A 23,068-nucleotide genomic window follows, 5' to 3' on the forward strand; every position below is an offset into this window, starting at 1 on the left:
TATATTCTTATAATAGGGAGATTGCGAGTGCTAACATGCATAGTCCCCATGCTGTGTCCCCCTCATGCGGTTTTGGTGGGGTACGTACATGAGTATCTATATAATATGCCCATACTGAGTGCAATAAGTTCCAATCTGTTAATCAGTTCCATCTTGAGGTTTTAGCCGTGCTATTCCAGTCAGCAAATTTGTTCTTTTAGTTGGGGTATGCTTTTATGTCTGAATCTCATCTCTGTGTGTAAATTTTTTGGCTGCAATTAATTCTTTTGATGATGCTTTTGAATGGATGACCTGTTTCAGCTCTGCCTTCCTCATTGTCACTAGAAAAAAAAACTCCCTTTGAAATTAGAGTAATGGATTAATTCTCATTTTAGGAGTTTTCTACCACCCACCCTTTTGTCTCTCAAAAATGTATCAGCACCTTTGTGCCAGACTTCCAAGAGGTGCTGTACAAAGACATTAGTTTCAAAAATTTGCTCATCTTTTCGGACACAGCATAAACAGGGTTTTGTGTGGTAATGGCTAATGAGCCAATCAGTAGTGCATATTTCAAATTAGTTTTTTAATGGATAAGTACTAGATCTAGACTTATTATGTAATTATGCTGCTGGGGAGGCATTAGTACTTTGAGACAATCACTTTGTATTGTCCGTGAGCTCTGTCATTTGCATTTGTAGTGCTAGCTAAATTTATTTTTGCCACAGAACTGTAGAGTTGGCAGGGTCCACAAAGGTTATTTAGTCCAAACCCCTGCAATGCAGGAATCTTTTTGCCCAAGGTGGGGTTCGAACGCACAACCCTGAGATTTAATGCTTTAATGACTGAACTATCCGTCATACCTAAGAAAAATATTTGTGTTTCTCTAGATGTGCCAGAATGTGGATTGATAACCAACCAGGATTAGGCACTTTTAACCTAATCAGTGGTAGAGAGTTGTAGAGAGTTGTAAGAATATGCTTAACTCTTCACTGCAATAAATGGGATTTAAGACTGTTTCAGTTTGGCTGGCTCATCCCCACAATTTACATTAATACACTGGGGCAAACTCATTTTTTTGCAATGCAAGAGGTGGAGGAAATAGAAGTAGCAACCACCATCTGTTGCAAATGATACAAGCTACTGTAATAAATTTGACCATTATATAGAGAGTATTATACTGTACAAGAATAATCAGAAATACACTTACTCTTGTTTTCTTATGGTCACATAATAAACATGGGTTTACCCTGTGTATGCAGCAGGGAGGGTACCTTCATCAAGAGTACAGCATGAGCACAATGGGTTGAATCATCTCTACATACTATGGTCCTGATCCCAACTGGCTCTGCCCTATGAGGCTGCTATTTAACTTCAAAAAACTAATTGCATCAATTGCATTCATGGATTTAACATCAGATCTAATCTGGAACTGAAAAGCAGCTCTACAGACTTCTGGGATGTGAAGATGGTCTATGATAAAATAAAAGACAAAAGCATTCGCAACACTCACAACACCTACACCCACCCACATAGATACATATGCACAAACACACACAATTTCCAATATACTCAGAAACTGAGTGTGAACTACAAAGGACAGATTATTTTGCCTGAGTTTTTGCATACTTTCCATCAGCAACCAATAATGGCTTCTATCCGGGGCAATATATTTGTCTAGTTGAATTATATTTATGTTTACCAGTGTGGCTGTTCGTATATTATTATCGGATTTACCCCGTGTAAGTGAATCATCTTTGTACTAAGCAAATGACGGAGGAATCTGCTGCATCAAAGGGCACTGTCACAAAATGAAATTCTGTTCTGTGGTCTCTCCAGAATGATTTTTGTGTGTGCGTGCTGGCCTAACAAACAGCAAACATGAGCCAAACTGTGAATAGATAGGGAATATAGGCTGATGCCAACTCTACAAAAATAATGGAGTATATTTGTCTATCATTGTGAGCATGTTACCTGTTTGGAAAATACACATAGCATGAATGAGCTCTAAACTGGACTCAAATAGCATACAGAAGGCAAATGATCATACAGAAGGAACATTAAATATACTGAAAACAATGGTAGGATAAATCATTAAAATCCAACAGGGTGATGAGAAGAACAAATGCATCATTCTAGGCTGCATAGCATGCAAAAAGCACAAATTTTATTTACCAGCAGTAATAGTGCAGTTTCAATTATTTAATGACATGTTGGCACAAAACTAAAATTAGAAATAAAACATCAGACCAGCACACAAAATAAAATAATTAAAATAAATTCCATTCCTTTCCTTACATGCAAGAGAATGGGAATGTAAAGTAAATACTGGCAGAGCAATGCATTAGTTTGCTTTTGAAGGTGACTGCAATGCTTAAATTCTATCAACACTGGAAGAAAAAGCTGAGACAGAGCAACTTACAACAGTCTTGTAATGAAGGCTCAGTATTGTTCAGTAATGAAAGCAAAGGTAATAACAGCCAAGTGTGGTTATAACCATGTTGGAGATAGGCGTGCTGAGACTGAGAGCATGGCTTATCAACAACAAGGTCTCTCTGCCTTTAAATAAATGGGGAACAAAGAATGCTGGGATGGGACTTTTCCGTTAACCAGTGTGCATGTTAGCGATGGATGCTGGCGGAAAATCCTGGTATTTTAATGTATTCTGTTACTTGCGTACAAGACGAACTGAAAGGGGCACACACACAAAAGAAAGGAACAGAATGTTGCAACAAACCAGTTTTTGAAGTGAAAGACAGAAAATCTAGATGGAAATGCAGAAGAACGGAATGGCAGAACAAAACACAGGGGAGAGTCATGCCATAAAATAATTTCACAATGGAACATAGGAAATTCACCAACTCCTAGTGAAAACAATGGTGGCATTAGATTCAGATGGAACTTGAGTCAAGACAATTAGGTGTTAGCTTTCCCAAGCTGTCGTAAAACAAAAATAAATATGCAAAAGTTACATAACTTACATTTTTATTGGATGCATAGGGTGCACTGGAAGATATGTTTAGAAACAAACAAAAGCAAAGTAGGATGCTATAGATAAGCTTGCCACTGTGCCACATATCATTTTATATGGCTTTTGGTGGAGGTGTAAGTGTGGCTCAATACTGACAGATGCAACTGTCAATTTTAGGAGCCTGCAGTGATCCATTTTCTTTTCTCTTTTACTTTTCTGTCTTTCCCTATAATTTCCTTGTATTTTTCTTTCTTTCAATCTCATCCCTTTCCTTTCTCTGATTAAGCTTTCCACACCCACTACTGACCTCACACACAAAGAGCCGTAGCCACTGTTGTTCCAATCCAGCAAATGTCATCATCAGAAAACTGTTTTGCCATGCAGACTAGTCGTATAAGAGAATAGTGAGTGTGAGGGGTGGGATCCTGCATATGCAGGATTTGAACTATACTAAGTGGATTAGAACTTAAGCTTTAAAAGTTTATTTATTTTTTATTTTACTTTTTACTTAATTGTTGATAAACCACATTATACATGCTTAATACACAAAAATACAAGATAATGATCCAAACATAAAAGCAAATGATCAAATAAAGATATAATGGAGACATTCCTGAGGACCTTAAGAAATCATTTCCAACAATATTCCTGGCTTCTCTATCCTCTGGTTTTTCTTCAGATCATATAAATATATTGCTGTTAAAAATCAGTTAAAATCTAAAAGCATTATACACATCATAAGATAAAGGTTTGCCCATACATTAGAAACAAATATGCCAATGCAGACAGGAGTAATACCCCCACTTTTTATTTTTCTTTAAAATTTTATTTCACTACAACTTCTATTTGCTAAAAACTGTGCTAAAGGCTCCCTTTGATATGACCAAATAATCCAAACTGCCCAAGTGTGGGGGAAATGATTTTTTAGTTTGTAACAGCTTGTGTTCCGATCCATTCTGACTTCTTTCTATCCCAAGTCTTTCTCTTTTAACTCTTTGCATCATTCACCCATGCCTGATATTGTATAAGAATCTTATGTATGGGTATCCAATTTGGCTAGGAAGTTTAGAGGAATTTTGCCTGATCCAGCTAGGGGACATACATGCTTATCTTTAGCTGGATGATGGAACTAAATGCACAATCAAGTTCTAAACTTGCAGCTCCTCTCTTGGTCCAGCTGCCCGGGCTGTGTATGTGGAGTCCTGTTACAAAATCTACAGTGGTGTTGTGAAGGAAAGGAGGAAAGATGGATTTAATTCCAGCGGCTTCCCCTCCCCAAACAGCTAATCAATGTGCCAAGCAGCTAATCAATGTGATTACACCTTTTCCAACAAAGCTGCACAATCATAGCCCTGACTGCTGCACACACATTTGGCTGAATCGAAGCCATTTGCTTAATTGTTCCAGAGAGAAAGAAAAAGCAACATATGAAAGATAAGACTCAGAAGACTTCTTCACCGTTATCACCATCATCCCACCGTTTCCTCAGGCAGTGATCCTGTTTTTGGAGCCAGTTTCACAATTCCTCAAATGCTTGGGTTTGGCAGCACTTCTAGCGACGTCCTCTTTTTCTTGCTAAGGCTTGCATGAGGAGCGAAGAGGTCCAAATTTCTGAAAGAAATCCTCCTCAGCACGCACCAGAGCTTCTTCATCGATGTAGACAGCTGCTCTCCTGGAGGCCACAAAATACTGCACTTTCCTCAAGTTCCACCCTAGCACATATTTTAACCAACCGCAGACTGCAGCTGTGGACCTGCCAACGCCTGCATTGCAATGAACGTAGACATTGTGCCCGTTCTCCAGTAGCCCGTGGAGGAGACAGACAGCCTGAGGCAACATTTGGACTCTACCTAGAATTAGAAACAGGACAACTGTCAAATGCATGACAACCTCACACTCACAAGTTAGAAACACTGGTAGTGGTTTGTGTTGTGTCATATTTAGCTTGTGAGGATTTTCACTGGTGAAACATGATTGCTCTTTTACCTTTGTGAACTGTAATTAAATAACTGCTTTACAGTGACAGGTCAGAGACTAGCAGAAACAGCAATTGATCAGGAGTTCTTCAGCCTGTGTGTCCTCGGTCTAATACCTATCTAGGACTCTGACCACAGTTCACATAAGTTGCTTAATGCTACTGACACTAGTGATCCCTAAAGGTATAGTTGAGTGTGTCGTCTGAACCTGAGTTTGTGGGTAAGCTTTCTCTTTGCTAACCATGAGTTGTAGCCAACCTTATTTTGATGTACAGTATAGCCTTCCTGATTACAATTCTATGTATAAGAAAACACAGGGCATGAAGGGCTAAAAGTAAAGTCTAAGTCGGACAAAAGACACAGGTAAAGAAAGAGAAACAGAGACCTCAAAAACTGATTATATATAATGAATGTGTTCACCCCAATGCAGAGGCAGTGTTTTGCCTACACAAACAGGTTTTGGTATGCAGCTGTACTGCTGCGGGATATGATAGATCACTGTGTGCAGGAACAAGCAACTGCCCATCTGTATTTTGCCCCCATATTTTGCCAATGCTGCTCCATAAATCAAATACTTCCTTGTTTTCCATACTTCCACTTAACATATAATGCAACGGTCTTCTAAGAAGGCTGTAAGTAGAGAGATTTTCTCATTCCCTTTGTCCTGTTTTCCAGGGTGATCCTTTAATACAAGATTCGGCCCAACTAATAAGGATGGAGAAATCTAATTCCCTCTGCCAACGAGAAAATGGGAAGAAAAATGTAAACTAAGGAAGAGGGCAAAAAACCTTTATAGCACCCACTCCTTGAAATGGCCAGTGTAACTTGACACTGCCCTTTGGCAACTGCCTGGAGGTTGGTTCTAATGATGTGGAGAAGACCAAACTGTTCCTTTTGAATTGGGAAAATAATGTGTTCACAAGAGGTAATAATGGACTACTTTTTGTTGTGACTGTAACTCAAGAACATATGAAAACTGCACATACTAAAAAAAATAAAAATGGCAATAACCAGACTTTATACATTGAAGTCATTTCATAAAGGCCACCACCCACTCTAGGTGGCTTTTACCTGAAGTGGAGGGATAAGGGTGTGTGGGTAGGATTAGGGTTGATGACTCTTCATTCCCTTTTGCCTTCTTGCTTCTCTTACAAGAGTGACTACTACCCTGTGCACTTCAACTATCCCAAGCACTCAGATTAACAATAAATATTAAAAATTGCCTTACATCCCAACTATGATCTCCAACATGACATTTTGTTAAGGGTGCTGGAAATTGTAGATCTGAGAGGTACTCTACAGTTCCCATGATTCTTTTTTTTTCCGGGGGGTGCTTTAAATTGGCTTTAGATGGTTTTCATGCAGTTTTAATCTCCAGGTAAGAGCTGGCCTTTTTCAGGGCAAGTCTGGGGCACTTTGAATTTGAAGTGATCCTCCTGCTAGGTTTCTTTCTTTTGTTGGCTCTTGTTCTTTTGCTTACTGCTGGCTAATTTAATTTTATTAATTCTTGCTATTAAGTTGTAGTTGTAGTTACTGTTTTCATTGTGTATTTTTTCATCTTTCATTGCTAGGCACTTCGCAAGTCCTTTTGGTTCAAAAAGGCAGGGCACAAATATTGTAATAGGTAGTAAATAAATTGAAAAATGTTCAAGCACTGTGACTTGGAACAACACAAACATGAAGACCATTATGGAAGTATATTGATTTTGCCTAGAAGCTATTCCTGGAACATTAAAAACAAAAGTGTAATTGTCTTCATCACAAAGTAATTTGAAATTCATGAGGGGTAGCGATCTAGTGTGTTGCATCAGAAGCCTCAGATTTTTGTGACATGAACGTTTGTGGGGAGCAGCATACTTCCGATGCATTAAAGTCACTCTGAGTGACCAGTATCAAATGTGATTCTTTGACTTTTGGGGCACATCTAGTTCCTGGGGCAAAGGGTAATATTTGATGTGAGTAGGGATGGGTGAATATTTCCGTTTCAGTTTCTCTGGTACTTATTTTTCTAATTTTAAGTTCAGGTTTCCACATTCCTGCATCAACTTGCAAACCTTTTTTTAAAAAAGAAATCATCCTGAAAACTCACCAGCATTGTAGTGTGACTTTCTCCTAATAAACACATTTTTTGCATGCATTTTTGCAAAGCAATTTCCCTTAACATAATGCATTTTGGAATATTATTTTCCACTGATATATTACTCTAATATATACATTCTTGTACACATTACTTGGCTGGAAAACTTTATTGCAAAATTTAGAGAAGTATAAATTTTGAAGGGTGGCTCTGTTTTGCTTCATATTAGATAGATTTGCATTAAATGTGAAATGGATACTTTCCCCTTCCACATCCCTAGATGGGAGAAAGTGTGTGCTACCTTTGAGATCAATCGTGATGGTGTACTTGTTTATATATGTGGGAAAACTTCAGGTTATGAAATAAATCCCTGTATATTTTGAGTACTACTGATAAAAGCAACTTTTAATGTATTGGGTATATATGATTGCTTATCTTCATTATCATCATCATCTTATTATTAATCTCAGTAATAAGGATAGATCTTTCTTTCAGGTACTGTTGAACATCAAGTGTATTCAGCGTATTTCGAGATTGCTCAATGCAGTTAAGAGCAAGCACAATTTAAACAAGTTTTTATATATGAGAGCTGCTTGCTAAATCCATAGAACACTCTGATCTCTATCTCTGGGCATATGGTGTGCCATGGCAGCAAATTGCCTGGAAGATAACAGCAAGTAATTTGTGAAGCCGTGTGAAAGCTGATGCTAACCTTTCACACAATGCATATCTTTTCCTGAATGTTTTTCTTCTTCTTCAAGTTATTCTAACTCATGGCAGAATGTGAATATTACCTTCAGTACTCATGTCTGGTGTTGGCATCCAGACATAAGCAAGGCCTTCTTCTTTATACAGCTTCATGAGAACTTCTGGACTCATAGGTTCAGGATAGCGATTACATCCCCAGGAATTCTGAACAACATCCCATTCAGTCTGGAAGTTCATTACAGCTGTAATGCCCAACTCTCGTTTTAGCTTTACGGTCACATGCTCCACTTGACGAGGGCAACTTCCTAACCATATATTTGGCAAAATTCTGTAAAAAAAAAAAAACACTTTCTATAAACCAGTAACATGATATAAATACATAGGAAGGACATGATGGGTTTATGGCTGCAATAGCAGGACACCTATGCCGCCTGTCCTATGTATTTATATTGCTGTACAGCTGGGATGGCTAACCACTTTTGGCTCAAGATCTGCACTGACAGCCAGCCAAAGTCACTTGCTGAGCAGAGAAGGAATGGCAGAGACTGCCTCCCCAACCTGACCCTCCCAGTTCAGAATTACAACAGGGGTTTGAGGGAGGCCACAGCTCAGAAGCAGATGAGTGGGAAAGCTGGGAAATAATGGGAGAGGAGGAGGAAGAGGAAGCACCAGGAGGGCAACAGTTGACAGACACAGTGTCTTTAGAAAGCATTCCAGCATTCCAGAACCCCCCCCCCCCGAACCTGGAGAGCCTTGAAAGTAGGAGAGCAAAGGGCTCGGAAGCAAAGGGCCCTCAGTGCCACCCATAGGGGAGATGATGACGAATGAGGAAGTGGGAGAAAAAGGGGGCGGAGAGTCACTCGAGACAACACCATTATTCTAAGAGGCTGCATCCCAAGCCTTTCTCTGTCAATATTGAATAAAAAAGCAGGTGGTAAGAACTTTTCCTTGTCTTATCCGTTCCCGGCAACCTGCCGTAGGAGTTGTTTCCTCTGCCGCCTGACACTTGCACACATGCTCATTACATGCTCACTCAGGCTGGCAGACTCGTACACACATTCAGGCAGGTCGACACACACATTGAGACAGTGCTGGTGGGGAAATGGAGGCCGTTGCTCTCCACAGACATCTCACCGGTGTGCTATGTCAAATTCTGCCTGCACAGAGTTTGGAATGGGGTAACTTACACCAGCATGCCTTATGACAGTGGAATTGACCCCAGCTTTTTACAGTTAGGATTGCTCTGTGAGTCTGCAATAGGATTTGTTTGGATATTATAAAGCAGAATACAGTGTCCCATTGATTATCATTTGTGCTCCATTAACACTAACAGTATTCTAGCAGCCATTCATTCAGAAGGAAAACAGTGTTCTTGACATCAAGAGCTAACAGCTTTAGAAACTCTCAAAGAAAGTCTTTCTACATTTGCAGCAGAAAAGCCTTTTATATGGATAATTGATGTGAGCACTACAATATGACATACTTGTTAAACAAGCACGCTGTCATGAGGACTGCCAGCATAAGTTATAATAGCAATTTTTACCATTCTGTTTTTACAAAATCTGCCTTAAAGAGTTGGTTCATTTGACTGTGCTTTAATGAGAGAAGTTTAATTCCTCCATTAAATTTATCTCTCTAGAATGTGTGGGCTCCGCTTCCACATAGTAGTAACAAACGTATTAAATACTGAATATTCTCCCTCTATAAGGTAAAGCCTCTATTAATAGCAAAACAGACTGTGCTCAGTTGAAATACTGATTGTACCAACCCAGTATCAGGACAACTGTAGCTCAAGTAATAAATCAATCAAATAACTGGTAGAAGTTATGAAACATGCTATTGTTTGCGATGTTTGTTGTTGTTGTTTTAAGCCTTCAGTAAGACCTTCCTTTTACATATAAATCATTGGGGTCAACAATACCTCACTACATTATTTACTTATTTTTACATTGCCTCACACTTTTCCTCCCAAAGAGCTCAAAGTGGCATAAACAATTCTCCCCCTATTTGTTTGTTTATTTTATATTGAAATGTAAAATCAAGCATAGAAGAAAACCATCACATAAAACAGATGGAAAATATTGAAGCAGAGACAAAGAGGGACCATAGATTTCAGTAATACATTCCAGACTTTTGATACAATAGAAATTATAACAAATATATATACATATAAACACCATTGATATGGTTAACCCTTATATTCCAAGGAGATGAGCTTCATTTTCAGTTAACTTTAGTTTGTAAAGCTCTGCACATCTTCCTGTTTTACTATATTACCCACAGCCATTTATAGACGGGGGTAGGGTGAAATTGGTTATGTTCTGCATTATTAACGTAAACAATAAAATCTTATCAAATAGAAAGAAAATTGACCTTACCTGTTTGTCTCATGGTTCTTAGTTTATATGATCATTTTTAAAGGGCTGATTCCCTACATTTGTGTACCAAGAAGAAATATCTGTTCTGGCTAGATTCCTCCAAAATCAGGCTGTTTGGCTCCCCCTCCCAGTGTGGTGTAGTGGTTAAGAGCGGTAGACTCCTAATCTGGGGAACCGGGTTCGCTTCTCCGCTCCTCCACATGCAGCTGTTGGGTTAGTCACACTTCTCTGAAGTCTCTCAGCCCCACTCACCTCACAGAGTGTTTGTTGTGGGGGAGGAAGGGAAAGGAGAATGTTAGCTGCTTTGAGACTCCTTAGGGTAGTGAGAAGGCAGGATATCAAATCCAAACTCCTCTTCCTCCTCCTCCTCTTCTTCTTCTTACTGTCACAGCAACCCTGTGAAGTAGGTTAGGCTGAGAGACAATGACTGTCCCATGGTCATCTAGAGAGCTTCATGGCTGAGTGGGGATTTGATCCCTGGTTTCCCAGATCCTAGTCCAACACTCTAACCACTACAGTATGATCTCTATAATGTACAAAACACTACACAAATGGTATGGGGGGGTTCTAACTGACCTCAGAGTTTTTAATCACAAAAAGTGTTTTCAAAACTTCTTTGATTGAATGTTGGCATTAAGTCTGGCAACCTGGTGAAGTGAGGGTGTAGGCTACTTACAAACATTTGTAGATTTGACTGGGGTCTCAGGGATCTCCCCCACCAAAAGCTGAATTAGTAGGTTTTGTGCAAATTAATGGGTGGGGAACATTCGAATTTTGGAAAAAACATTTAAACAATTCAGGTTTGTAAAGGTTTTATAAACCTGTGGGGTACCATATGTTCATTTTTTCCCTCAGTACTGTTGAGGAATGCGGTAGAGTTGACCTCAAATGCCAAGATAGTAAAAACATTGGTGTATGTGTGCCTCATGGCAATTTTCACCTCAGCACGGCTGAGATCTACCCGGAACATGGAGTTGTGAAAGAGTGACACAAAGGTTTATTTTTTTCAGTGCTGTTGGGGTGTATTTGACCACACTTGTTGATGGAGGATGAAATTGTATATTTTAACCAGAGGGCCATGGAAAACCAACATTCATATGATGTATAATCCTTGTTCATTATTTTCTTGTTTCTAGAAGTGTAGATCCCAAATCAAGCAAAATAAATAAAGGCATTTTCACCCTCGTGGCATCTGTTCCCTGAGCCTCATGTGAAATCCAAAAACTGACGTGGGAACAAGCTTCATGCACCAGACATTTAAAATTAAGTTCAGATCCTATCTATAGTCCATTTGGTCATCTCAAGTCTACAGTGTCACAATGGCTCCCGACAACTTGGCTTTCTCTTATGTGTTCTTGAGAAGCTGTTTGAGTTGCAACTATCATTTTCTATAGTCGACAAAGTAACAGTGCAATGCAAAGCTTATCCTTGAGTTAGAATCAGAACACTAAGGAGCAGTATATCCATTATAGAGACGAGGAAAAGAAAAACAAACTGTGAATGACTCACACTTCTAATTTCCCTCCTTGCGGTATAACATGAGCAGTGGGACTTAGGGATTTATCCTCTGATAAGATTCACAAGCCCCAAATAACTACTGGAGCTTAGAGCTCTCACAGTGAATGAGATCTTCAAGTCCCACTTTCCATATAATAGGGGACGTGAGGAAGTGTGTGGGGCAAAGAAGCACAAATAGTTGGTGTTCTTTTCCACCTCTGTATAATACAGAAGTCAGTTCTGTCAAATGTGAACAGGACAAGAGGCCTACAAAAACGAGTCATGCATATCAGAGCAAGTCATGCCAACAGAGGGTAAAGGATGGTAAAACTGTCTGGACCTGAAGTGCAGCTGAGAATATGATCTACCCACTGTGACTCATGCCTCCTCTTATATTGATTGAAAATGGTGAAAGAAGCCTGCCCCAAAGCCAGTGATACCCCTAGGAGATAGAAGGGTAAGTAGCCATTTGATCCTGAGTACCCATGAAGACTATTTTACAAGGTGACGCAAAGAGGTGGAGGGAACGTTCTTTCATATGTGGTGGACTTGTAAAAGGGTAAAAGAGTACAGTGGTGCCTCACAAGACGAAAAGAATTTGTTCCGCGAGTCTTTTCGTCTTGCGATGTTTTTCGTCTTGCGAAGCACGGTCCGTCGCAACTGCACCTCTTCAAGCGGCTTTTTAAAAAAAGTGCAAGACATTTTCGTCTTGCGAAGAAAGCCCATAGGGAAATTCGTCTAGCAAAGCAACGCAAAAACGGAAAACCCTTTCGTCTAGCGAGTTTTTCGACTTGCGAGGCATTCATCTTGCGGGGCACCACTGTATTGGGAAATGATCCATAATGAATTGAAAAAAAAGTACTTGAAAGTACTTCCCCCACAAAACCAGAATCCTTTCTGTTGGGGATAATTCAGACTGAAATTCCCAGGTGTCAAAAAAAGGTTATTTATGTATGCTACTACTGCGGCCCGTGTTTTGTTAGCCCAAAAATTGAAAACAAGCGAGGTCCCAACAAAAGAAGAATGGCAACTTAAGTTGACAGAATACAGTGGTACCTCGGGTTAAGAATTTAATTCGTTCTGGAGGTCCGTTCTTAACCTGAAACTGTTCTTAACCTGAGGTACCACTTTAGCTAATGGGGCCTCCTGCTGCCGCTGTGCGTTTTCTGTTCTCATCCTGAAGCAAAGTTCTTAACCCAAGGTACTACTTCCGGGTTAGCAGAGTCTGTAACCTGAAGTGTCTGTAATCTGAAACGTCTGTAACCCGAGGTACCACTATATGCACAACTCGCAGACTTAACATATAGAATAAGAGAACAAGAAGAGCATACGTTTAAAGAAGATTGGAAAATGTTTACTGAATACATGGGAAATAATTGTGTACATCTGAAAACTCTAGCAGCATTGATAAATTCAACAGTGTAAACGAATTTTGATGGATGCAACAGTGGAATGGTATAGTTTTTGTAAAATATGCAGGGATTTATGATATGTAAAATGAACCATGGAAAGAGAAGGGAAGTCATTGATATCTTAAGAATGTAACATGAGTATTTTAAATTGTAAAACAGAAAACTTAATAAAATTATATACAAAAAAACACACACTATCTTACAAGGATTTCCACTGACCTGGCATTCTCATGTAAGGACTTGACAGCAAATTCTTCACCATGAATCTAGACTCATTTTTTCTAGATTTTTCTCTAATCTTGGGTTTTTGTGTATGTTCTGTGGGGAAGTTGATAAAAAACCAGTATGGAAGAGGATATCTCTTCCCTTCAAGACTAAGGAGTAGGCCAGGTTCTGGAAGTCTGTGGCAATTTGAAAATTGAGCCAAAAAGAGCAGAGGAAACATGGGATCCTGGGAAGTCACTTTTACAGAGTGTTTCTTCTGTCAGAAGATTTTAATTAGTTTAAAAATGCCAAAGCACCAAATGCTTGGATGACTCCCTTCCCACCTTTGTGGATTCTTAATTAAATTTGACAATTCACTCTAGATATAGCTGAAGCCACACATTCTTTTCATTTAATCAATACACACGTGAATCATCTTCTCATCCACAGAGATGTTGTGAGCCTAGAGCTGTAAAAGATCTTTGCTGTTTTGACACTATTCTGCACTGCACACAGCCACTCTGAAGCACTAAAAAATCAGCAGCCTCATAAAACTTGCTTCTAGTCTCATGAGCAACCCATCCCTGTCCAGAAGCCTTGTAAAAAGCAGCCCCATGTAAGCAGCCTTTAAGTGATGCATTTAACTTGCTTGCATCTATAATGAGGCACTATGTGGCCATCACCTATGGTTAAAAGCTAAATGCTTGCCAGAATTAAGCTACTTTGCAGAAGAAATTGGTAATAAAGTCACTCACCAGCCATTAAAGTTGTTTATACTGCTGATTTTGATTAGATGAAAGCCAATGTATTCTTTTCAAAAGCACAGCAATGAAGTCCTACTTAAACTTTGCTAAGTTGTCAAGAGAAACAGTTCACTCTACTTGACCAGTCATGTGCTGACTCAATCTCTTTGAAAGCCACTTCACACTCTACATGGCAGATGTTCTTCCAGAGGGTTTGGCACATGTCCAAAGGGTGAACTTTACCAGTCTGATCATATGCAGCATCAGGTATGCCTGAATCCATTGATTTGAATGGGCACACTAACACTGCCTAGGATTTGGCTATGTTACATTGGAACATAGCTTATTAATGCACAATGGATGCATCAGGAAGCAATGACTAATTTTGGATTCCTGATTCATGCACTCTTTTTTAGATTCTCATTTTCCTTTCCGAGCTTCTGCTGCTCACTGGTACATAGTGCTCTGCCCCTTGCAGTGTGTGAGCTCTCTGAAGGGAAAGAAGAGTGGTCTGGCACATTTGTTCAAAGGCGGAATTGAAAGAGGTGAGATAAAATCAGGTCCAAATTCCAAAGGGCAGTCCAGGTAGGTCAGAGGGAGAAGTAGTGGGGCAAGGAGCAAAGAGAAACTTGCAGGATTTGGGAGCAAGCAGGAAAAGGCAAGGTCGAAGTGATCAAGTCTACATTTGATAAAGGCATACTTCATTTTATATGGTATGGGATAGGAAAAGATAGTGACTACTCATAGAGGAGTAAACCAAGATAAAGAAATGGTAAAGCCAGGCCTTGGATCCCAGCAAACTTATGGATTTCAACAAGAGAAGCAACCATTCTGGTGGCTGGAAGGCACATGATTCACTATTCACTAATCAGCATGTTATTCAAAATGGAAAGTCTCCATTTGCTCATCACCTGTTCTTAATTTATTTGTATACAAGCTTTTTTTGAAAAGAAAATCTAGCTTTTACCTTTGTGTATGGTGCCATTTAGCTTCATACTTCTGTGCCACTACATCACAAGCGTTTTGTACACAATTATAGTAGCTCATTAGCTATAAAGACAGCTAAGACTAAGATACCTATTTTGATTTTTCTGTTTGGAATTACCCACTGCCTTGCGGGATATCTTCGGGAGAAGAAAATGCTAAGGAGTAAATCCTATATAAATCCAGAATGGAGTCCCTAAGACAGTTGGATGGTGCCTTGCATGCCTTCTTCTGGCAACTCCTACAGCCAAGCTGATGCCAATTGTATTGCTCTGCTTTCCTTTGGACCACACCAGCAGGGCTGAGGGGAGAGTGCTGTCATCTGGGCAGCCCAGGACAGCCATACAAACCCCCAGGCTTGTGCCCTAGAGAGCTCACTTTGGTGAAACAACTTGGGAAGCTCATTTTTCATCTAAATTGTATAATTAGGAGGAGCAGAATTTTGTATTTATAATTTCTTTCTTATTTGCTACCGAAGCTGTACATTTTAAGACAATTCTACTCCAGGGCTTTTATACGGCAGAAATGAAATAGACTACAATACATTTTCTATGCTCATTTCCCTCTTTTTTCATTACTTGTGGCACACTGGTGAAAAGTAATTAAGCACTGGTAAATTTTCTTCTTAGATGTTATTTAGTCTACTTATTTGAGATCCTCACAAGGGAACAGACTTGGCAACTAAAAGGAGGCAGGCACCTTTTTATCACTGTTTAACACCACATTATATAGTGATATACAACATGTTTGAAACCATGGAGTAATAAGTGTTATGCCACCTGCTTATGAAACTATTCATGCTGAATTTAAGAGTCTGGTTTTCTGGCCTACAAGGTGAATAGTGCATTATATTTGCTACAACAGGCAGAAAAATTATTAAGCTGTCCGCCAAGACTCTTAGCAATTGCCAGGTAGCCCGTGGAAGGGAGTTTAGAAAATCCCAGAAGGAGCAGCATGAGTGATAATGGGTAGTTAATTAATTGTTCCATTCATTATAATAAAAGGACAATTCACTGATTGAATCCTGTCATTGTTCATTCAGGATGGGGAACTTGTGGTCCTCCAGTTGTTGTTGGACTCCAATTTCATTAGCCACAGCCAGCATGGCAAATGGTCAGGAATGATGGGAGATGTGGTCTAAAAACACCTGGAGGGCCACAGGTTCCTTATTCCTTATATACACTAAAGTACAATCCTATACCCACTTACCTAGAAGTAAGGCTCGCTGAGCTCAATGAGACTTACTTCTGATATGTAGAAGATTGTGCTGCATTAGTCAGCTTGCTTCAGTTACAGGAAGGGGGGGAAATCCCCAACATCAAAAACTGATTTGCAGAGTAGTTTAAACCACTGAGCCTCTTGGGTTTGCCGATTGGAAGGTCAGCGGTTTGAATCCCTGTGACGGGGTGAGCTCCTGTTGCTCGTTCCCAGCTCCTGCCAACCTAGCAGTTCGAAAGCACACCCCCCCCAAGTGCAAGTAGATAAATAGGTATCACTCTGCCGGGGGGGTAAATGGTGTTTCCGTGCACTGCCCTGGTTTCGGTGTTCCGTTGCACCAGAAGCACCTTAGTCTTGCTGGCCACATGACCTGGAAAAACTGTCTGCAGACAAACGCCAGCTCCCTTGGCCTGTAAAGCGAGATGAGCGCCGCAACCCCAGAGTCGTCTGCAACTGGACATAACTGTGAGGGGTCCTTTACCTTTACCTTTTTATACATTACGTAACAAGTTACCAGTAAAAATAAGCAATATTTTCCTAGCATCTTGAAAACTTGGAGTGCTAATAGTCTCCCCCACAATACCTTTATTCCCATCTTTCCACCTCAGTTGTCTGAACAAAGTGTAATTGATTTCTCTTTTTATAGGAAGGGGTTAATTTCACTCTCAAAATGATGAAACCCATTTTATCAACATGACCTCTTCCCTTGGATTTAATTTTAATGGAAAAAAATGCATGTTCTGTCCGCTTCCTTTAGTCTTTTGTATCTATCAGGTATTTATAATCTTGGTAAAAAGTTGTGGGGAGGGAGAATATGGAATGAGACACATCGTTCTGATTTTCAAGTCTTCAATGTTGCTTAGCCAGTAAGGAGGAAATGAAATCCATATTTCAAAGAGGTTGGCAAACTGACAGAGCTCAATTTTTTTTATCGTGGTTCACAGAGATTTGAACAACATTTTTAACTGTTATAGGAGCTGTACATCTAGCCCCCTGAGTATCACAATAAAATCTCCCGCTGCATAGCATTAAAGCGGGGAAATGGGAGATTTTTCAAATGAGCCTCTTAAGTACTCTCTCTACAAGCACAGCCACAATTCAACTGTTTGGAATTTTGTTTTCTGCAGAAACAAAAGGTCTCTTGGGGAAAAAACTGCAATGATTCAGTAATGTTTGTTTACTTTTAAAAATAAGAAATGTTATAAAAACTAAGCTATAGGCGAGGAATATGCAAGTTTTCTTCTGATAAACCATATATAGGCTTCTGAGCTAAAATATGAAAGTTGTAGATAAGCCTGAAACAATATACAGTCCAAAGACACAATAAGGTTGCATCGGTAGGATTCTGAAATCCATGAGGATTTGAAATTATGTTCTCTTATGATATATGAGGAGGCAGGGGGAAAAGAGTCCCTGTGCTCTCACTGGGCCTGTGGGGTGCTAAAGTATTGTCCAGAGCAGAGAGGAAGGAGAAAGTACATTTATTTACTTATTTCAGAATAAATACACTCAAGGAATACTCAAGTGGTGTACAGGCACTACGGGCATATGCCTCTGGATTCACACGTAGCTGCAGCCAGCTAGGGAGGGGGAAGAAATTCAGATTGCACTTAAAGGTGAACCCACTTAATTCACATGTTCTGAAACACAACCATCCTTCGAAAATTCAATGACTTTTGCAACGCAATTCTCCAGCTAAGTGATGTGTACAAAAACGCATATATTGGGGTGAGTGTGCATTAAAATTCACATGTCTGAGAAAACAACATACAAAAATGTGTATATTAGGGGACACAGCTAACCTAGAAGCTCAGCTGCAAAGCACTCCGCTGGGGTGCCAGAAGACGTCCAAAGTGTGGATAAGTAACTGATGAGCTTGGCCTATGAAGTTTTGTAGCAAGTAACCAAGATTAAAAGGCTTTATCTATTCTAGAGGCTATCAGCAGAAACAAATGAGTAAAGTTGGAGGAACAGTCACTGTAATTGGAAGACTGTTGGGAAGAGAAAGTGTAATGTGAGAAGCATGACTGGCTGCCCATCCTGGCTTGGAGAAGTGTCTGCAGACTGGATTCATGGGTGAGGGGAAATAAACTGTTATAGGTCTGTTTCCCCTAAACAAACCCCAGACAATATTTAAGGAGTGGAATCAGTGAAGATTGGGAAGCATGTCTGACTTTATCTGAGATCCTGTGCAGTAGAAGCAATAGGGATGATGAAGGGGAACATTTGTTACCCATAGTGAGACATCTAGATGAAACAAAAATACTATAACAAGCCACGCTTTCAAGCCCTGGAACCATGAAAGGCAGATGGGTTCAGAGAGATGGAGGACAATTTGTATTTCATACAGTATTTTAGATACACACACACACACACACACATATAGTGGTACCTCGGGTTAAGAACTTAATTCGTTCCGGAGGTCCGTTCTTAACCTGAAACTCTTCTTAACCTGAAGCACCACTTTAGCTAATGGGGACTCCCACTAACGGAGCACAATTTCTGTTCTCATCCTGAAGCAAAGTTCTTAACCCGAGGTACTATTTCTGGGTTAGCGAAGTCTGTAACCTGAAGCATATGTAACCCGAGGTACCACTGTATAGGCATATATACATATACATATACATATACATATACATATACATATACATATACATATACATATACATATACATATACATACACACACACACACACACACACACACACACACATATATATATATATGTTGCACTCCTGTATACACTTGTTTGTGAGTATAGTGCTTAGCTCAGTAGGACTTCTAAGGAAGTTTCCATAGGATCAGGCTGCCAACTGGAGTATTTTTAAGACAACAGCTTACACAGTAATAACAACAGAAAACTTAGGGTGACATTACTTGACATTGCTTTACTCTTTTCCCCTTTTTTTGCTGCTCAGTTACTTACGTGGGATATTTAAATGATAAATGATGCACTAAATATATTTAACTTTCCTGAGCTATTTGAGTTCCAATGCTGTTTGGTCTGAAATCAATGGCAGAATTCCCACTGACTTCAAAAGGGACAGGTTAAACCCATTAGCATGCATTAAAAGCAACTCAAGTCTTGTTTCCCTATTTTAAATGAGAGCCTGTATCTAGACTCTCTTTAAAACTTACAATACAATCAATGACTTTGGCTCTGTAGCTCATTATTTTTTAGCCTTGTTACTGATGCAGTTGCTATTGAACTTCTAGGGAAAGAGAAGGGGAATTGGGCCTCAGAATTTAGTTCCAAAGGTAGAAATCCCAATAGATGCCATAGCTCTGTTCTTAATTAATTATTTAACCACAGGGCATCTTTTCAGCTTTCTACTCAAATGGCACAGCTCACTGAATTCCAGTTAAAAGTCGTCACTTTCTCCACCATAGTTCATGCTATAATTTAGCAATAAAAAATCACTCCAGGGTGACACTTAGCACACAGGTTATTTTTCTTTAAACAGCTGAATGGATTTCTTGCTTCTCTTTCATACTTAGTTCTCATGTACATACATACATATAAATATATATATATATATTCCAGACAAAGAATTTTTCTTTTCAGAGGTATTTTAATAATTCACTGTTGACTTTACCTTTATTAACGATGATTAGAAGTTTTAATGGCCTTTATGAAACAATTAATTTTGTTACAGCAAGGCAAAGAGTCAAAGCTAACATAGCCACTACCACAATACTTGCTGTAATTGTTCTTATAAAATACTTATCGAAAAGATAAAAAAAAAATCCAATGCATTTTGAGTATAACACTCTTCCATTTAGGGTAAATAATAAAGGAATCTTGAAAATTACCGTATTTTTTGCCCCATAGGGCGCACCGGGCCATAGGACTCACCTAGGTTTTTTTCGGGGGAGGATAAAGGGAAAAAATTATTCCCCCCCCCCCCCGGCGCGAGGCTGGGGCGGGGGAAGCCCGAGCTTCCCCTAACCCCAGCCTCCAGAACAGGCAGCTTTCCGCAAGCCTTGGGAGACCGGCACGACTTCCCGCCGGGCTCCCACGCCTTGCGGATATCTGCCTGAAGCCCAAACCAGGTCGGGGAACAGCGGGGTGGCGGCGCTGCGCCTCCCCGCTGTCCCCCGAGCTTGTGGGGCTGGCGGCGGGGAGAAGTGCGCTTCTCCCCGCCGCCAGCCTCCAAACCAGATCGGGGAACTGAAGCCCGGGGCGCGCTGTATGCGCCCCCGGCTTCGAGATGCAGGCTGCTATCCGCAAGCCTTAGGAGCCCGACGGGAACTCCTGCGGGCTCCCAAGGCTTGCGGAGAGCTTCCTGAAGCCTGGAGAGCGAGAGGGGTCGGTGCGCACTGACCCCTCTCGCTCTCCAGGCTTCAGTGAAAGCCTGCATTCGCCCCATAGGACGCACACACATTTCCCCTTCATTTTTGGAGGGGGAAAAGTGCTTCCTATAGGGCGAAAAATACGGTACTTATACCTGACTTCAAGGTGGCATATCGAGTTAAGCTCATTATCCTTTCCCAAATGTTATATTTGAGGCACTGCAGCACCACACTGCACATATTCACGCCTGAATGGGTGACAGCTAGGCCTGCATGTGGGTCTATGTGCTGACAAGGCAACAAGCATTAGAGGGATGTTGGTTCTTGGGACCTGACTACATTTGTAGCGTGGTGGGGATCTGGAAGATCAGACATTATCCAAAGCTTGAATCTGAGTTGCAAACTATAAAGTACCATACTAACCAGTTTATTTTCAATTATTACAGCAATATTACAATTACACTGCACTTGATCCAGCAAGGGAAAACTATGTGCTGAAGAAAGGTTACATGCACATAGCCAGCATGGATGTGTATCTGCACGGTTATACTCAGCCGGTCACTTTCAATGCTATTATTTTTTTAATGTATGACTGGAGCTGGATCAAGGCTGTAGGATTGGATAAGGAGTAAGAAGAGATGGGCGGAGGAAGGGGGTGCGGTGGGGGTGGGCTGCCCTGGGTGTTACCACTGGGGGGGTGACAAAATGCCGGGTGGCACTCACCTCGGGGCCTGCAGCGCACCTGCTTCACACATCTCTCCTGCGAGTGACGCGGTGGCTTGGGCACCCAAACAGTCCGCCCCCCCTCCCCCAGCTGTAGGGCAGCTTAGTGGGAGGAGGCAAGCAGACTCCTTGGAGGCCCCACGGAGCATCCTGCCCCAGCTCGCCCCGCCCCCCAAGTTGGCTGCCCCACCCCTGGGCGCAAGGCACGCGCGGTGCCCAATCGGCTTGCTCCGCCGCTGTATGAACCCCAACTTTCAAAGAGCATATTTGGAAAAGTCTAGATCACTTCAAAAAGTCACAATGTAATACATCTCAGTTTGAATGTTCTGCCTTTCCAAGGCTGGTTCCTTTGGAGCAAATGGCCACTTTCCCCTTATATATCACATCTTCAAATGTACATACACCCAGTGGTTTTCCTTTCATATATGAGGTTTCTTTTTAAGATTACTTATTTATAATTACATTTATACCCCACCTGTCGTCCAAGGAGTTCAAGACTAGGGGAAGCATGCTTAAAGAGCCAACCTTGGCATCTGGTGCTCTCACATAGCTCTATCCCATTTGCTTCACGTTGGCCAGCCGCAGCCTTACAAGAAGGGAAGCCAGCTGCACTTACAGTATGGCAGTTCTGTGGCTTTGTTTAAAAGAACCAAACTTGCTTATCTCCAAATGTCAGGCTCCTGGCACTGTACCTGTCTACTAGTCTTACACCTACTGCTGCCCAGCTTCCTGACCCAGCATCTGGCTTCATTCTCAGCTGCCAGCTTCTGGCTCTGCTCATCGCAGTTTGACTGTGAATTCCTTATCTCATCTCTTTGTTTTCCATGTTTAGTCTCTTCACCATTCAACACCTGGCATCTGTTATTACCGCTATTAGTCAAGATGTTGAAATTGGAGATTAGCTACCTATCTGCAGATGTTGTAGAATGCTATTGAGAATCTTGTTTACTGGACAATAACTATTTTAGTTCTAGAGGGCAGACAGGACAATGCTTTGCTACTTCAAATAAAAACGACAGCAGCTGGTGTTAAAAATAAGCATCCCATGTCATAATCAGATTGTCATTTGACACAATGTCAGATGTTTCTAAAATTATGTAAGTTTAGTTGAGTGGCAGTTTTTCACATTAGCTGATTCCAATAATTGATCTTCCAAATGGTATCAGTAAAGGAGACCACTTATCAAGTGCCCCATAAAAGCATGCAAAAGCAGTCTTCTGATCATCCAGGGCAGCTAGAAATTCACCTTGAGGGTGGGGGAACAAATGTGTAAATGTGAGTTTCTAGTCAGCACGACTGCAAGCAAAACTTTTGAAAATGTGGCTGGGGTATCTGAGCACCCACATGTTTGCATATGATCATCCATCAGCAAATAATATGAAGTATTTTGTTTTCCCAGCTAAGTCTTCAATCTTAATCATACTTATTAGGACATAAATCATACTGAATGCAGCATGACTTGCTTCTGAGTAGACATGCTTAGGATCAAGAAGTAAATCACCATCTTCCCATGCACCTAATCTCTCTTTTTTTTTTTTTTTTGTTACCTGGAGTAGTGAATAGCTTGATGTCCAGCAATATTAAAATAGAAGTCAGTTGTATGTTTCATCTCATCAGTATGGCCAGAAACCTCAATCCAATGGCCTATTGGGAGGCAGTAAACTCCATCGACCAAATTGCTTGGGTTATAGACACTACATCGATCATGGTGGGGCCCGTTGCCTGAAATGAGAACACACACAATTTGTCAGTCAATATAGCTCAGTGGTGTAAAAACAAAGAGCTCTGAATTCATGGGATTTTCATTCAGTCGGCAGGGAGGGTACACATTATAAACACACACAAACACACATATTATAGGTTGACCTGGACTTAATCATGCTTAGAGTAGACCTATTGAAACTTAA

General features: G+C 40.6%; 1 protein-coding gene across 2 annotated transcripts in view; it reads right to left on the reverse strand.

The window, feature by feature from the left end:
* Window positions 1-2,121: 2,121 nt before the first annotated feature.
* Window positions 2,122-23,068, reverse strand: part of EPM2A (EPM2A glucan phosphatase, laforin) — a 33,317-nt gene continuing 12,370 nt past the window's right edge. For both annotated transcript variants that reach the window (XM_083496292.1, XM_083496293.1), the window contains exons 2-4: window positions 22,709-22,883; window positions 7,795-8,036; window positions 2,122-4,797 (exon numbers count right to left, since the gene is read on the reverse strand). In XM_083496292.1, the coding sequence (XP_083352418.1) occupies window positions 4,523-4,797; window positions 7,795-8,036; window positions 22,709-22,883 (692 nt within the window). In that variant the 3' untranslated portion in view covers window positions 2,122-4,522. The remainder of the gene's footprint in view (window positions 4,798-7,794; window positions 8,037-22,708; window positions 22,884-23,068) is intronic.

Source organism: Podarcis liolepis, assembly GCF_965112155.1.
Source record: "Podarcis liolepis genome assembly, chromosome: 3".
Classification (NCBI taxonomy): domain Eukaryota; kingdom Metazoa; phylum Chordata; class Lepidosauria; order Squamata; family Lacertidae; genus Podarcis; species Podarcis liolepis.